Source organism: Ceratotherium simum, chromosome 21, assembly GCF_057802395.1.
Source record: "Ceratotherium simum simum isolate JZ-2026a chromosome 21, ASM5780239v1, whole genome shotgun sequence".
Taxonomy (NCBI): Eukaryota; Metazoa; Chordata; class Mammalia; order Perissodactyla; family Rhinocerotidae; genus Ceratotherium; species Ceratotherium simum.
In genome coordinates, this window is record NC_141920.1 from 14,346,235 (window position 1) to 14,363,874 (window position 17,640).

Below are 17,640 nucleotides of genomic sequence, written 5' to 3' on the forward strand. Positions count from 1 at the left end.
GCACTCAGGGGTGGACACGGGCCATTGCTTTATTTTATAATTTTATTTATTTATTTATTTTTTCCCCCAAAGCCCCAGTAGATAGTTGTATGTCATAGCTACACATCCTTCTAGTTGCTGTATGTGGGACGCGGCCTCAGCATGGCTGGAGAAGTGGTGGCTCGGTGCGCACCCGGGATCCAAACACGGGCTTCCAGCAGCGGAGCGCGCGCACTTAACTGCTAAGCCACGGGGCCGGCCCGGGCCATTGCTTTCTTAGAGGAGAGCTGTGCATTGTGGGACCCGGGGTTGCTGGGTGACCCCGAGGTGCTGTCCCTCTCCTGATTACATGAAGCACTGCATTCCAGATGCCTGTGAGGGTGGCCCCTGCCCTTTGCTGGCCAGGTGGAGAGGGAACCAGACTCATCTCCATGGGGAACCAGTGTTCTCCTATCCCCCTTATTCTTGCCATATCCAAGTGCTACGTTTAAAAATTTTTTTTAAATTTTAGAACGTTTCTTGAACCTTCAATACTTAAGTTTTATTAACAAAGGAAACTTTATATGTCTATGCAATTAAAGGCTCACTATTCCAATTATTATTTTTAAACTAGAGATGAATACATATATATGCAGAATTATAAAGATAATGACTTTCCCCATGTTCTTTCTAAAATCCCCTGCAGGACAAGTAGGGTAGGGCTCGGCTAGACTGCCTGCCGGCCTCTCCTTTTTACTTGTCTAACTTGCCCTATTAGGCAGGGGAACGTGGACTCCCTAGGTTGAGTGCTGTGTGCGACAGCACCTTTGAATGGTTCTGTTCCTGCTGCCATGGGAGATTGGGCTTCCATGTCCAAGGCCCCTGCAGCCACAAGCATCCCTTCTGATAATGTGAGACCCTCCCTGCCGGGCCTGCTTGCTCGTTTGCTAAAGAGAATATGGACTTTAATCCTCGTGGGGAATAGACCACGCCCATGTTTTCAGCCACTGCAAATCTCTTTTGGAAGCAGGTAGAACATAAATGAATGAGTAATAATAAAAAAAATCTTAATACTATTAAGATTTTATTGGTAATACTTAAATATTTTGAAATAGCTTTGTCTTTATTTTTTCTTGTTTCTTTGTGTAACAAGCTCTTTAGTTCTACTTGTTGTTACAGTATCAGTGGTTAGAATACCTGTGGTAGTAACAGTAATAATGATAACAGCCCTTAGTTGAGAGAGGGGTGTATGCTGGGCCAGGCATTTGCTAATCCTTACAGTAAACCTGATTTAATTTAGTATTTTAAAAAACTTAATTCTTCAAAATAATTTCTTGTTTATTGAGCACTTGCTGAGCACCAGTTGATGGGGATTAGCTCACCTAATCCCCTCTTCTCTCCTCACTTGCAGACGAGGTAAAGGATGCCCAGAGAGACATCTGCTTCATCCCTCTGTGGAGTTATCAACCTCAGCACTATTGACATTTGGGGCCAAAGATGATTATTTGTTCTGGGGGCTGTGCGTTGTGGGATGTTGAGTAGTATCCCTGGTCTCTGCGTATGAGATGCAGTAGGACCCGCCTCTCTGAGTGTAACAGCCAAAAGTCTGCAGACGTTGCCCAGTGTGCCCTGGAGGGCAAAGTCATTCCTGGCTGAGACCCACTGGTTTAGATGATTGAAACCAAAGCCCTAGAGGTTAATGGGGAAATAGAAAATAATACTACACTAATAGCAAACAATAATATTGTACTTATTAGATGCTGGGCACTGTTTAGATGATTGATTAATTTATTTGATTCTTGCAACTTGATGAGGCAGGTACTTTTATCAGTCCTTTTGTATTATCAGTATCCCTCTTTGCAGCTACCAGGAAAGGAGATTCAGAGATGTCAGGTAACTTGCCCAAGGTCACACAGCAAGTGAGGAGCAGAGCTGGGATTTGAACCCAGTGTCTGGCTCCTGGTCTATTCTTGAATCCACTTGTCTCCTTGTCTAGGGTCTTTCCCATTCTGTTACGTTTAAGACAGTGTTGGCAGGTCCTGGCACGAGAGCTGAGGTTAGCTCACGTGTATTGATTGGTGGAGCTGGGGTACGGGTTTCACTCATTGACTCCTCACTCTGAGGATCTCCCTGTGGCAGGTGAGGAAACCATGGCGAGCGCCCATCAAAGTGTCGGTGCTTTGAAGTCCCTGGGACTTCTTGGTTCCCAGCCCCTCTGCCATCAACAGCTTTCTCTTAAGGACCAGATTGCCTCAGAGTCGAGTTTCTTGCGCATCTGAGCAGAGCTGGCTGTTTTGTTGCCTGTCACGCAAGACCATCCCAATAACGTTGAGCCCTTTAGGCAAAGGGGCAGGACCTAAGGGATCTCTAGGAGGCTCTAGTTGGCCTGTCTGAACGCTTGGCTTTGTTAAATGGTTTGGTTTCTGTCCTCCCTCTCCCCACCCAGTGGACGAGGCTCAGGGGAGCAGTATGTGGGTAGTTTTAAGGTATTTTTAAAAGACTCGGCTGTAGGTACGACTCTCTGTCCCCCTGTGAAAGTTTGAAGCACAGTAAGGAGAGAGGTGATTTACCAGCCTCCCCTCGCTCCATCTGGTGCTGCTGGTCCATTCAGCGTTGCAGAACCTTTGAAATGGGAAGCCCCACATCTCCCAAGGGTGCAGTGGCCGTGTGAGCCGGCCCTTGCGTCTCCCACCAATGGATGACATGCCATTTGTGAACCTGGCTCCTGTCTCTGCATCTGGACCGTGGTGGGGGCTGGTTTAATCGCTGTTTATTGTGAGATTTACACCCGTGAATGGGCCAAACCAATTTCAGTGGCGGCTTAGCCGATTTGTCTTAGAGCTTTGTGTCTGATGGAATGACTGGGAGGCCCTCTTCCTCTGTGGCTTTAACGGTTGAACGTTGGGTTAAAGCCCTTTGCCTGAAATAAATGGCCAGCGCTTCCCGCTCCTCCCCATCCGTGGTACTTGGAGGCCTTGCTGTGATCAAATACAATTTCTCTTCTCTCCCGCTACCCCACACCTACAAGTTTTATTTGTGTATTTATTTGTAAACCTGTCTTTTAACAATTAACATACTTTTTCAGCTTCACCAGCCTCCACGAAGACAGGACAAGCCGGCAGTTTATCTGACAGCCCGAAACCTTTCTCTCCTCAAGCATCAGTGCCAATCACGACGAAAACGGACAAAACGTCCACCACTGGAAGCATCCTGAATCTTAACCTGGGTCAGTTGGAATCTTTGCAAGTCTCTTTCTGTGGCACCTGTGAATATTTTTGCGAGTTGCAATGTTCTCTTTTGTGTGTGGTTCTTTTTTTTCTTTTTTTGGGGGGGAGTGGGGGAAGATTGGCCCTGAGCTAATATCTGTTGCCAATCTTCCTCCTTTTTTCCTTTTCTCCCCAAAGCCCCAGTAGCTAGTTGTATGTCATAGTTGTACATCCTTCTAGTTGCTCTGTGTGGGACACTGCCTCAGCATGGCTTGATGAGCGGTGCATAGGTCCACGCCCAGGATCCAAACTGGTGAACCTCGGGCCACTGAAGCAGAGTGCACGAACTTAACCGCTACGCCACCGGGCTGGCCTCTGTGTGTGGTTCTTGAACTCTGAACTCTTTTCTCTGTGCACACTATTGAAAGGTACAGTGGATGAAGATGAAGAGAGATCAATAAAAGGAACAAGTAAGGGATTCCTGGGGCTGGTTGCCATGCAAAGTTGTTTTACCTTGAAGGATGTTAAGCCAGTGTTTACAATCTTACTTGCCCTTGACCACAGTAACCCAGTTCTTATGTATGTAAATATATATGTATTAAAGTTATATATGTATACACACACTTGATATATATCAACTTTTATGAATCAATATTGACCTTTCCTATGTGCAGTATATTCTGATATATTATTTCCTCAATTCTCTTCTTCTTCTTCTTCTTTTTTTTTTTTTTTTGCTGAGGAAGATTAGCCCTGAGCTAACATCTGTGCCAATCTTCCTCTCTTTTGTATGTGGGTCGCCGCCACAGCATGGCTGATGAGTGGTGTATGTTCGTGAACCCGAGAACCCGGGCCGCCGAAGCGGAGTGCGGCAAACTTAACCGCTACACCATGGAGCTGGCCCCTAATTTTTTTTTAAATGCTGGTCTTCATCCCCTGACTTGGTAGTGTTTTTTAGACCTCTTGGGTTTCGGTTGGTTGTTTTAAAAGCACTACCTTAGGCCAAAATCTTTAGCAAAAATTGGCACGAGAAATGCTAAACAGTAACTATGAAGTTATTTTATTGATTCACTCCATCATGAGCTCAGATTTTTACTGAGCGTCTATTCTGTGCTGTGTACTGTTTTAGGCATGGGGCAGAAAGTGGTGAGCAAGGGCCCTGCTCTTACGGAGCTTGGTTCTAGACAGGGAGGGATAGTAATCAAGGTAGATAAACAACACAATTCATGCCATCCTAGAGGGGAAAATGTGTTAATGTGATAAGGAGAGAGAGGGGCTGGATGGGCGTGGGGGGCAAGAGACAGTGGTTAGAGAAGGCCGCTGAGGAGGTGATGTTTGAGTAGAGATTTGCATGACAGGAAAAACCAACCATGCTAGTATCAGGAGGAAGAACGTTCTAGAAGGAACAAGGAAATTACAAGCCATAGGGTACAGATGAACTTGGTGTGTTATAGGAGTGGCAAGGAGGCCCAGGTGGCCTGTCCCAGTGGGTGAGGGGGAGAAGGTTAGGAAATGAGGTCAGAGAGCACAGGACCGGGTGGGCTCTGGGGTTGGAGCGGTTTGAGCAGAGGAGGGGTGTGAACTGACTCAGCATTTCAGAAGGACCTCTCTGGCTGCTGGTTGAGAATAGCCTATGCTGGCCGTTCTCAACCAGGGGCAACCCTCCCCCCTCCCAGGGAACACTTAGCAATGCCTGGAGATAGTTTTGGTTGTCACAACTTGGGGAGCGGTTGCTACTGACATCTAGTGGGTAAAATACATAGAACGACAAAGAGTTACTGGGTTATGCCAGTGACTGTGTTGACAGATTGGGGAGCGGCAGGAGAAGCAGGAGCCAAGAGTTCAGTTTTATTTTTTTATTTTTATTTTTTTTTATTTTTATTGTTTGTTTATCTTTTTCTGCCAAAGCCCCAGTAGACAGTTGTATGTCATAGTTGCACAGCCTTCTAGTTGCTGTATGTGGGACGAGGCCTCAGCATGGCCGGAGAAGCAGTGCGTCGGTGCGCGCCCAGGATCCCGAACCCGGGCCGCCAGCAGCGGAGTGCGCGCACCCAACCGCTAAGCTACAGGGCCGGCCCCAAGAGTTCAGTTTTAGATTCTGTAAGTTTGAGGTGCCTGCTGGACTCCTTGGTGGAGAGGTCAGGAGGGCAGTCGGAGGCAGGAGTCAGGATGCCCTGAGGCCAGGTCAGGGCAGGAGGTGTCGTTCTGGGAATCTTGATTTATACATGGGATTGGGTTAGAGCAGTAGTTCTCACAACTGGCGGGTCGGGGAGGGGGATGCTCCTGGCATCTAGTGGGTGGAGGCCAGGGATGCTGCTAAACATGCTACAATGTACAGGACAGCCCCACAATAGAGAATTATCCGGCCCCAGTGGCAGTAGTGCTGAGGTTGAGAGACCCTGGTCTCGAGCATGAAGAAAGAGTGAGGGCCGGGGATACTTGAGCACGTAGACATCAGGGAGAGGAGAAGTGAGCAAGGAGGCTGAAAAGGAGCAGTGGACAAGGAGAAAGCGACACCTGGGGAGTGTGTTGTCCCTGAGGCCTCGAGTATACAGGGTTTTAGGAAGGGAGTGGCGGCCACCTGTGTGGAGTGATGCTCCAGCGTGAACTCACAGCCTCTGGTGGTCAGTGCCCTCCGGGTTCATCTGGTCCTGCAGTGCCATTTTCAGATGGAGAAACTGCTGTCTGGAAAGGCGCTCCAGGTGCCCAGGATCACAGAGCCAGAAGGAGGCAGGGCTGGAGCAAGCCCTTGTCTCCATAGAAGCCAGCCTTGTCCCCCCGGGTCACCTGTTAGTGCAGCTTGGGTGTGATGGGACAATCGGGGTGGTAGCTCTAGGGGCTCCAGGAATTCCTCACTTGAACCAAAGGGAACTCATTTGCTACCCTGGGGAGCATTCATGTTCTCAACAGTGTGGTTTGCTTTCTCATACCCTCCTCCCGCCTCCGCGCCCTGAAAAGAAATGCTGTGCGGGGGCGTTCTCACGGTCGTGTTTCCTCTCTGCCAGTCATGTGTGGCAAGAATAGCTCCTTTCCTAAACCAGGCCGTCCCTGGGCATCCTCGTGATGCCGTGGGTCTTTCGGTTTGCCTTGACCCGCGGTGGGAGTGGAAGATTTCTTCCTGTCATGTGTTTCGGTGGGTGGGCGTGGCGGAATCGGAGGCTCCTTGGTGCAGAAGCTCCCCGATAGCTTTTACCCTTCTCCGGCACAAGCTTGTTTTGTCAGCAGGAACGAAAGCATTGGGAATGTGGGCCTTTCAAGGGCTGGGATTTCAGTTACCTAAGGGAAGAGGATCAGATAGGGACTGGTGAAAAGTGCTGTGGATGGGTAGAAAAATTGCAAAGTGGAGGGAAATGTTAAATAATTCTCAAGGGCTCACCCCGGGATGGAGCAAATGCTTTGTGGGGCTTGATTATGCCTGGCATCCGTGTAACTACTTTGAGCAGACAGAAATGAGACCAAGTGTCAGGGATCATGCCGACATTATTATATCCAACGAAACAGTATTTCATGAAAAGAAGTAACTGGAAAATTACAGAGATGGAAAACAGATCAGTGATTGCTGGGGGTGGGAGTGGGGGAGGGGTTAACTACAAATTGAAAAGGGATTCTTTGGCTGATGGATTGTTCTGCATTCTGTTTGAGGTGGTGGTTACATGATTCTCTGTAGGTGTCATCACTCACAGGACTGTGTTTCCCAAAAAGTGAATTTTACTCTCTGTAAATTAAAACTATTAAAAAAATACAGCAACCTTCAAGGTAGGTAATAGTAGCCCCATTTCACAGAAGTGGAAACAGGCAGAGAGAAGCTGAGTTACCCACCCAGGATCACACACGGTTTGGGGTCAAGTTTGGCCTTTAGACTCAGGCCTGTCTGCTGTGTGGCTTTGGCTCTTAACCCAGAGACAGGAACTGAAATGCTACAAGTCAGGGCCGTGTTTTGACCCTCGTGGGCTCTTGGGGTCAGGGGGGAAGGTGAAGATTGGGAATGGGCCATCACAGGGAGGTCAAAGTGCTTTTCTAAAGGAAGCAGCTCCCACCAGTTGAACCTGTGTTGTCAGACTCTGGATTTTCAAGAAAAACAGAAATCCGGAGTTTTACATGAATGCTCCTAGTTTTTAAGATTGGGCATCAATTTCATTACAAACAAAAATTCTACTTGGGCCGCACAAACAAATACAACCGAAAATACAAAAACCAGCCCAGGGTTCGTCATAATTAATTTGGGTGCTTGACACAGACCGTTCTGGCCCTGCTTGCTAAGGTACAGGCCCCTCACCTGCTGTCTTGGGCTTCCCTTCTCTGCTCCAAAACCAGGTGGATTGTTCTGGCCCCTTCTGTGACCCAGCAATTATAAATAGGTCATAAATAAGAATGAGTTCGTGAGACTAGGAGAGAGGGGGAGGGCCTGGTTCTTTTCTTCTTCTAGACTCCTGTTTGCTTTCTCTGGGAATCCTCTTATCTCCTCTTATCTCACAGAGGGTATTGCTTTGGGCTGAACAAATGCAGCAGTTCAGTAGTCCTGTTAGTGACAAGGACGTGCCTTGATGCTCCGTCAGAGATGCCGAGATGCCAGGGGAGCAGTGGCGAGGTGTCAGACGGGGCATTTCTGCCTGTGTGTCCCTCTGCTGTTCTGAGTCGCTGACGCGAGGCCACCTTTCTTTCTCTGCATAAAGCCATACTTTGGAAGTCTGGCATTCTTTGAGTGGATGTAGAGCCGGGGGCCCAGGTTTCCCAGATGTTGTCTTGTGTTTGTTTTTTTTTGTTTTGTTTTGTTTTTTTTTTTTTACAGTGAATGAGGTGAGGAAGCTCTCTCCTTAGCTCTGATTGGTAGGAGAGCATCTGTCAGGTTCTCTTGTCTGAATGATATCCTTCCTTTGAAGGAGCCACCATGTTGTGGCTCCTGGAAGTCCATCCATTATAATCTGCCTACAGCTTTTGAACAAAGGTGATTTATTTTTTTTGACCGAAAAAGAAGTGCTAATATTTTTCTTTTAAAAAGTTTATTTTGTTTTTATAAGTAATGAACGCACGTGGTAAGAGAAGTTTCCAATTACAGAAAGACGTTTAAAGAAAAGCCAGTCTGTCTGCAACCTCTGCATCGCCTGCCTGTGTACCCTGTCCCCACAGGTGACCACTGCTGCCTCTTTTTAGTCTCCTTGGAGAACTCTCTTTTGTGTGTGTGAGGAAGATTAGCCCTGAGCTAACATCTGTGCCCATCTGCCTCTGTTTTATATGGGACGCCGCCACAGCATGGCTAGACAAGCGGTGTGTCAACGTGTGCCTGGGATCCGAACCTGCGAACCCTGGGCTGCCAAAGCGGAGTGCGCGCACCTAACCGCTAAACCAGCAGCCGGCCCCTGGAGAACTCTTCTAGATAAATACCAGGGGTTCTCAGCCTGCGTGATTTTTGTCTCCCAGGGGACATTTGGCAATGTCTCGAGACTTTTTTATTGTCACAACTGGGATGTGGATGCTACTGGCATCTCGTGGGTGGAGGCCAAGGATGCTGCTCAACACCCCACAAGGCACAGGACAGCCCCGCCCCCCTCCCCCTCCCCTCCACAACAGAGACTTCTCCAGCCCCAGATGTCAATGGTGCCAAGGGTGAGAAACCCCGAGAACACAGATATTCATGTTTGTATTCTAGTTCCTTCTTGTCTCCTCCACACCAGGGCTAACGTGCTCTACCGATTGTCACCTTCTATTTCATTTAACAGGTTGTCTTTCTATATCAGCACGTAAAGATCTGCTGCAGTTTTATTTTAGCAGCTGTATTTTAATCCATTTCAAGGTGAACTGTAACTGATTTATCCAGGCACCTTGCTTATTGACTCTCAGTTGTTTTCCATTTTTGCTGTTGAAAACAGCGACAGGGAAGACCCTTTTGCCCACACGGGAGTGTATCCATAGGATAAATTCCTAGAAGTGGAGCTGCAGGTCAGAGGCCACGTGTGGCTGACATTTTGAGAGATGCTGCCAAATTGCCCTCTGAAGGGGTTGTTCTGATGTATGCTCCCTCCAGAAATGTAAGATCGGGCCTCTTTCCCTAGCGTGGGTATTTTTTATCCCTGGTTTCCATTTATAGCCTAAGCTGTCTTCATATCAGCTGAAAAGTTCAAAATGTTGGCAGCAAGGGTGGATTCTGAAGATATTCCAGATATAGAAGGGCAGGGGTGGAAGAAGTCCTGATAAGCTCCTGGAGCTAAACGAGAAAGAGAAGCTCTTCTTTTCTCCCTGGAGGAGAGGCGAGTGAAAACGCAGCTGAAGTTGGAGAAGGATAATTACATTTGTCTAAACTCCTGAAGGTCTGCTTGAGGGCACCTGATCCCAGCCCCCTGGCTTTTGGTGGCTTCTTGTTAAAATAAACATTATGGTAGCTTATTGATGGGAGAAACCTTATTTTGTAAAATGAGGTGTTTTACCTTTTCATTCCTCTTGATGATGAATATTCCAGAGTTCAGTCTTTTTAGGCTAAAATTAAGAGATTGCATTTACTGTGGACACACAATTATCTTGGTGAGGTGTAGGTCTCTTTTTATGAACCCTGAGGTTTAGAAGGATACTGTTAACACAGATACCCAAGGGTTATGGCAAATTATGTTTTTCTGCACTCGTGTAGAAGATTGGTCTAATACAGAGGTTCTCAACCTTAACTGCCAATTAGAATCACCTGGGGAACTTTTTAAAGGCCCATGTCCAGGCCTTCCCCCAGGCCAGTTAATTCAGACTCTCTGGGGGTGGGGCCAAGGCATGAGGATTTTTTTAAAGCTCTACAGGCAGTTTCAGTGTGCAGCCAAGTTTAGCAGTCGCTGGACTAGCACAGGGGATGGGAAATTTTACAGCCTGTGGACCAAATCTGGCCCTCCACCTGTTTGTGTAAATAAAGTTTTATTGGAACACAGTCACACTCATTGTTAACATATTGTTTATAGGCGCCTTTGCAGCAGAGCCTTCTGAGCCTAATTTATTCTCTGGCCCTTTACAGAACAAGTTTGCTGACTCCTGGTAGGCTAGATGGTGTGTTTCAGTAACTGCCGTGTGGAATCTGTTAACCACACAGGAATGTTCTTGAGGATGTCGATGAGCATCTCACTTGGGCAGCCCCTCCGCCCCCATTCGTGGAAGGTGTTTTTGTGAGATACATCTTTTCCAGCTTTATACTAAAAAAGGCTGCCTTTTCCCTCTGGAATCTAGTATGTGTCCTCATTTCTGAGAGCAGAAATTACGAGACAGGCCTCATATCCTTCCCCTTTTGCTGTCACAGTCGCAGCTCAGCTGTTGAAGTCCTTAAGTCCTGCTCGTACAGCTCTTTAATCTGCCCCCCCCCCCATTTTTCCCCCGGTCCTCCTCCTCCTCCTCCTCCTCCTCCTTCCCCTTCCTGTTTTATTATTGTTTTACTCTCTCTATTCTCTTTGTAAGGTGCTTCTCCAGTAAATTTGAATGGACGTTCTTCCCTCCTCTGAAGTGGCTGTGCATTCACACCGTCTTCTCTGTGAGCGTCCCCAGTCCGGCCCTGATAGGCTCTGTGAAGAGCCCCTGATGGGCACGTGCGTGCACATAGGGGCACACACACACATGCATACATGTGCACATATATGCACACGCACATACACAGATATGTTTTTTAGAGCCTTTTCTTGAACAAGGATGCTGTCTCTGCTTCCTTTGAGCATTCACTTCTGGAATCTCCTTGGCGGCCAAGCCGGAGTGTGTTTTGGGGAAAGGGCCCTTCCTAATCTTACTTGGTGGGAACCTCATTATGGTGATAGAATTAAGTCGAAGCAATTTGTTGGCTCTGGGCACCTGTGAGTGGGTTGGGTGGGGCTTTTGTGAGGCCACCTCTGGTCTCTTTGAAGGAATGAATCTCTAGATGCAGTGTAAGAGAATGCCCCTTCTGGGTGAAGGGGAAGGTGTGTGGGTCGTGTTGGAAAACAAAACTAAAACGAGGAGAGAGCGTGAAGGCTTTGAAAGCCCTGCAGTCCGGCTCTCGGCCCGTATCCTGGGCCTCTTCCCCAGCCTGGAGGACGGAGGGGGCATCTGGGTCGGTAGCAGGGAGATGGAGGAAGGTCAAGCAGTGAGCTCACAGCTGGTAGGAACAAGCCATTAGAGGTGGCTTCTCCTCTCTGTCCCTGATGGATGCCGCATGCTTTCTGACTGGTTTTTTGGGACCAGCCAGCGTAGGGCAGATGTCCCATATTCTCTGAAGGGGATGCCGGGGGTGGCAGGCAGGGTGAAAAGACAGTGCTCCCTGCCTGCACAGTCTCTCATTGCCTTCTGGGCCTTTGCAGCCACTTTCATTTTGTCCCCTTCTTATGCTTTGGGGGCACTAGAGGAGGCGGCAGAGGAGGTGGGGAAGAAATTAAAGAAATGCGAGCTCACGGACCCTTTGGAATCTGGTCCTGTTGGTCGTACAGAGAGCCCACGGCAGAAGTGGGGGACAGGACCCCTGGGCCCATGTCATCAGTCAGACGCCTTTGCCTGGGATTAGGGCGAGAAGCCTGGCCTGTTACCTGAGCGGGAAAACACGGATTTCACATCCAGGGCTAATCTGTTTGCCTTTTCTCAGATGGATGAGGTGAGCCAAAGGGAGGTCCTGCTGACTGGCCAGAAGCTCTGCCTCTCTTCTCTTTTCCCTCCCTTTCTAATTTGAGCTGCAGACTAGGTTGACTGAGAATGAAGAATGAAGCCTCCGTGGTAAATGAGGAGCCGGGGGCCCCCACTTAGCAGTGTATTCTCTGAGGGGTCCAGCGTCTCTTGGATACAGGCCCTCCCTGATCTGGGCCTCGAGCTAACAGCACACTCTGGCCAGACTCAGTGTCACTCGATCTGCTGATACTGAGATTGAACACATTACTGTAACCTTTGGCTTTCGAGATCCCTCATGATGCTGAGTTCCGCAGACAGCCATCTGGCTGGGATTGTGCATTTTAACTATTGAAAGCCACCCAGGCGATTGTTCAGTAGACTGAGTAAACCTGCCAAATGTTTTCTCGGGCTATTATCTTCAAGTCAGCCTGTCGTTATGCAGATGATATTGTTGGGACAAACGACAAAGACGTTTTAGGATGTTCCCCCCATGTTCTAAAACATGCCTGCGAGGTGGAAGCTAAGTGATGGGCCTTGTTTGTTCATTCCCCCGGTGCCTGGTCTCACGAGGGCGTGTTGGTGTCTTCCAGATCGAAGCAAGGCCGAGATGGATCTGAAGGAGCTGAGTGAATCGGTCCAGCAGGCCACGCCTGTTCCGCTCATCTCTCCCAAGCGGCAGATTCGCAGCAGGTTCCAGCTAAATCTTGACAAGACGATAGAGAGTTGCAAAGCACAATTAGGTACGTCTTCCGGTTTGCTTGCATTATCATCATCATCATCATCATCATCATCATCATTATCATTATTTAGGAATACCGCCCGGATGAAATAAGAGTTGGATCCTGGCTGCTGTTAGCAGCTGGTTTAACCTTGACTTGTTTGTTCCACTAAAATGTATTTCCACTCATGGCACAATACTTCAGATTTGCTAGTTAATTGTTCAGGAGGGCTCATTGAATTCCTCAGAGTTTGTTCTTTGGTTGCAGCAGCCTGCAGACTCGGGTGCAGGTTGTGAGAAGGTTTGGAAGCAGAAGGATCCTCCTGAGTCTGACTCCACACTCCCTCTCTGTACACGTCAGTGTCTCAACATCAGGATCACGTCTGTCCCACAAACGTCCGACACAGACCCCTTCCCCTCCAGACCGGGCCGCTCCCCACCTGGCAAACCTATCCTGCTTCTGTACCTGTTGCCTCCCTTCCCTGTGCTTCCTGCCTTCATACTGCCTACCTGAATCCTGTCCCTAAGGCTGAGCTTGGGTCTCACCTCCTCCAGGAAGTCTCCTCTGATTGCCCTCCTTATCTGCCCCCCTCCTTTGGTATTTTATTGCCCGGAAGCATCAGTGGTCCCTTCGTTTGGGGGTATCCCTCCCAATCTAGACTGGAAGCCCCTTGAGGGCAGGGAGGTTGCCTTATGAGAATTTGCCTTCTCCAAGGTACCTGGTCTTGTGCACATAGTAGATGCTCTGGAATATTTCTTGAATAAGTAAACAAAGCCAGGAGGGCGTGTATAAAGAAGTAGGGGACGGCCAGGTCTTAGGAGAGAGAGGCACTCTAAGGTGAGGTTTACATGCCAGTGGGTGCTCTGGACCTTCGGGTGAGAAAGAGCTGTAGCTGGGAGTTGTCAGGGCTGTCCAGAGGAGAGCATTCCTTGTTGGGTATCCTGTTTGGTTAGGGCATTGAGTGGCATGGGTGACATTTTGCAGGCCCTTTAAATATCTGTCTTGGGTCCTTCCACGCAGCTGGTCTAACTCCTTGATTTATTACTACTGTTAATAAGACTTTTAATATTTCCATTTCCCGAGTGCTTCCTATGCACCCTGCACTGTGCCAAACACCGTGCATAGATTGTCCTGGGAGGTCAACACTATTTTCAGTCCCATTTTGCAGATGAAGAAACTGAGGCTCAGAGAGGTAGGTCACTTGTTCAGGGTTGCACAGCTAATAAAAGCGGGGGAGCGGGATTTGAGTTCATATCCTTTGGGCTCCAGCACCGAGGCTTTTCCCGTCCCAGGTTTGGTCATGCTTGTTCTTGTGTCCAGCCATTAGCTACCAGGAGCACAAGCCCTAGTAGCATCCAGAAATTATGGCAGATCTGGGTGGTTGTATTTTGACTGCTCCTGTTTCTGATTGAGCCCTGGTCGAGGCGGATAAAATTCCCCAATGATTCTGCTGGTGTCCAGTGCCCTGGGCTGTTGGTGGCTTTTGTCGTTTTGCAAGTCTGCCTGCATTGTGTCTGGGTCACAACAGTGACCCCACTCATGGTGGCCATTGCTCTAGAATGAAGACAGTGTAAAGAGTTGATTGGGATTTCCTCTTCAAAATTTTAGGATTTAGTGGTATTTACCTACAGCTGGCTGACACTCATTACTGGGAACAGGAAACATAAATGAGTTAAATGGAACTATTGTTGGAAGTACGCTTTTGCCCATTTTTGTGTGTGTATGAAACACCTGCTATTTTGTCTTTTTCCCTTTTGATAGAGACATGGAAATGTGTGACTTTCCTCTTGGCTCCCTTGTAAATGGAGGAACAGTGCAAACACATTGGCAATTGACCCTCTGCGTCAGTGCAGGGAGCGAGAGGGGGCCCAGGCAGGGCCAGTGGCTTCTTGGCCCCAGCCAGCCGTTGCCTTGCAGGCCTCTGACCCAGAGTGGCCAAATCTAATCTTCGATCACAAGCCTGCCATCTTGATTTCTATACAGAATTTCCTGATTTGTGAATTGGACAACACATTCTAAATTCAAAAACAAACAACAAAATACCCTGTGGGCTAAACCATTGCTTTCCAAAGAAAACATGTCTGCTGGCCAGTGGTGGCTTGTGGGCTGTGAGTTTGCAGCCTCTGCTCTAAGGCTTTGGCTTATTCTTTGAGCCCTGGACACAAAGGGTGAAGGACTTGAATGCTTTGGGAATGTGTGGGAAGAGCGCTGGTGGCGAGTTAGGAGCCCAGGGTTCTGGCCTTGCCTCTGTCCTGGTTTTCTTCGTGTCCTAGGACATTGATTGCTCTGGGCCTCTATTTTCTAATCTGTAAAATGGGTCTGTTTTAACAGCTTATCTCTAGTGTTGCCTTCCATCCCTCCCATTCTCTACATCCTAATTAGCTGTCAATATTGCAAAGATTTAGCTCCACATCAATTTAAAATTTATGCTGTTAGGTCCGTGTCGTCTTTGAGTGTTAGTAACTGAAGCTCTCCAAACCTTAGTCCACTTGTCAGCTGTAGTCAGTTGCATCTTTAGTTTGCTGCTAACCCCACCAGGCCACTGTGATGCGATTTGAGATGTGTTTTTTTATTCCAGCGTTTGGCGTGGAAAATGTTTGCGTTTTTGGTCCTGCTCTTTATTTTGTGACTACGCCACATGCTGGGTTTTCTTTTTGAATTTAGGCATAAATGAAATCTCAGAAGATGTTTATACGGCCGTAGAGCACAGCGATTCGGAGGATTCTGAGAAGTCAGATAGTAGTGATAGTGAGTTTATCAGTGACGAGGAGCAGAAGTCCAAGAATGAGCCAGAAGAGGCAGAAGACAAAGAGGGCAGTCGGGTGGATAAAGAGCCATCTGCTGTCAAAAAAAAGCCCAAACTGGCAAACCCAGTGGAGACTAAAGAGGAGCTGAAAAGCACATCGCCAACCAGCGAGAAGGCAGATCCGTGTTCTGTCAAGGAAAAGGCAAGCCCCCAGCCCGAGAAGGACTTTTCAGACAAAGCAAAACCCTCGCCCCATCCCACAAAGGATAAACTGAAGGGAAAAGATGAGACGGATTCCCCAACAGTCCATTTGGGCCTGGACTCCGATTCAGAGAGCGAACTTGTCATAGATTTAGGAGAAGACCATTCTGGGCGGGAGGGTCGAAAAAATAAGAAGGAACCCAAAGAACCATCTCCCAAGCAGGATGGTAAGTGACGTACCAGTTTCCAGTTTCTTGATTTGGTTTAGAATGCCACCTTGCATTTGTCTTTTCAAATGTTATACGACCCTCTAACATCACGAAGGAGGCACAGCAAAGCTTTGACTGGCTCAAGGTCACCCAGCTAGTTACTGAACAGGACCAGGACTTAACCTGGGCCTACCTACCTTTTACCTGCTTGGTACCTAACATGTTGATTTTGAGCGCAGAAAAAGGAGTCTTTTAGAAATAGTAGATGCTTTTAGCGGTCAAGTCATTTTTAACCTAAGCAACTTCTTTCCCAGCGTGTTCACTCGTTTCCCTGAAGTGTTTGTCAACCTTTAGATGTTTGACGAGGCCAAACTTGTTAGAAGTGTTGAGTTTAAAGGTCTTGATGAGTTCATCCTCCTTTTCCTGCCTTCCTGCTGCAGGCATCTCAAAGTGCATTTTCTAAGTAGAATACGAGACCATTTGGGTAGGTGGTGCCCGAGTGGTGAGTGCTTCTTGGGGCACTAGAAATTGGAGGGGCATTGTCTGGTGGGAACCTGAGTTGGTGTTCCACCACGTTTGCATGGACCTGAGTCCAGGGTTTCTCAGCCCTGGCCCTGTTGACATTTTGTGCTGGATAATTCTCTGTCCTGGGCTTTGGAGGATGTTTCGCAGCATCCCTGGCCTCTACCCATTGGATGCCAGTAGCACCTGCCCCATTGTGGCCATCAAAAGTGTCTTGACATTGCCCGATGTCCCCTAGGAGGCACAGTCCCCCGCCCCCAGGTTGAGACTCACTGCCTGAGGGTCAGCAGTGCTCCCGTGGCTGCTGTTACAGACTGCACCAGCAGCGGCTGCCCTCAAGCCTGCCGCAGCCCAGGCATGTCGGCAAACCCTCCAGAAGGAACATGTGGATGATTTGAAGGGTGTCCTTCCCATTGACAAAGCAGTCAGCACATTTTTCAGTTGCTTGGCAGGTGGGTATGAGGGGCTTCCTACATGCCCAAGAAAGATAGTGGAGCATTGATTGGGGGCCCAGGAGGAACATTGCCTGAGGACAAATTGGACATTGTAGCCATAAAACCTTGTGTCCTTTGTGAGTAGTCTAAGGCATAGCCAGCTTTAGTTTTTGACTCTGCCTGACTTTGCACAGGAGCTAACTTCTCAAGCAAACCCTTGAGTAAGATTGGATTCTCTGCCCCTGGGGATTTCCTAGTCTGGCTGCTTAAAGCAAGTTGGGGATGAGCTTTGAGAATCTTCCCTTTGTGGTTGGGTCAGCCTGGGCTTCTTGGAGCCTCAGTTGTTACGGGGAGAGAATTCCTGCAGCTCATCAAAAGAGGGCGAAATGTCTCTGAGTGGTGGGATGGAGGCAAAGAGAGAAGTAGTTGATGGGGACAGGAAGGATAGACACCACACCACCCGAGTCATCTCTCAGATTTATGGATGGCCTCGGAAAAATCCGATTATGCTGTGGATTGGGGTTTGAGGGACCGACGCTGGTGTTGCGGAGAACAATAGGAGTGGCATTTATTCCATGAGATTTGTGGGAGTATTTGAGTACAGATGGCAGTATTCCTGTGAATGATATATTTACACTGTTCCTTTCTTTCTGGAACAGACCTTTTGATTGATTGGTTTTATTCCTCTTCTGGAAAGGATTTGCGACAGATTGACAAGAATACATAACCATGAAACCAGATGAATATAAAGGAATCAGTGTAAAAGATGAAGGTAGAATAGTGAGGGGTGTGGGGAAAGGTTGTGTAGAGAAATATGTACTTCACCCTTCAGAGTTAGCAAAGTTGGGCATCTGTTTTGGCTTTGAGCTTCCTAGCAGTCAAAGCAAAAAGAGAAACACACACCCTTAAAAGATCTCTTCTTTTCCAAAAAATAGAAGAACACTCCAGTTGAGTAAATGAAGCAGAACTCTTCCTCGCACTGATGTCTGAAGGAAATTTCTCCAGGAGACCCTGAGTGTGTGGTGGATGATTAAGCTAAAGATGATTCTAAGACGTAAT

General features: G+C 48.0%; 1 protein-coding gene across 26 annotated transcripts in view; it reads left to right on the plus strand.

Moving 5' to 3' along the window:
* The window catches only part of ZMYND8 (zinc finger MYND-type containing 8), a 129,754-nt gene that overhangs the window by 84,329 nt on the left and 27,785 nt on the right, over positions 1 to 17,640 (plus strand). For 22 of the 26 annotated variants that reach the window (XM_087445159.1, XM_087445166.1, XM_014787372.2 and 19 more), the window contains 3 exons: positions 3,044 to 3,184; positions 12,341 to 12,490; positions 15,134 to 15,643. In XM_087445159.1, coding sequence (XP_087301285.1) covers positions 3,044 to 3,184; positions 12,341 to 12,490; positions 15,134 to 15,643 — 801 coding nt within the window. The remainder of the gene's footprint in view (positions 1 to 3,043; positions 3,185 to 12,340; positions 12,491 to 15,133; positions 15,644 to 17,640) is intronic. The other 4 variants (XM_087445170.1, XM_087445173.1, XM_087445165.1 and 1 more) reach the window with 2 other exon arrangements.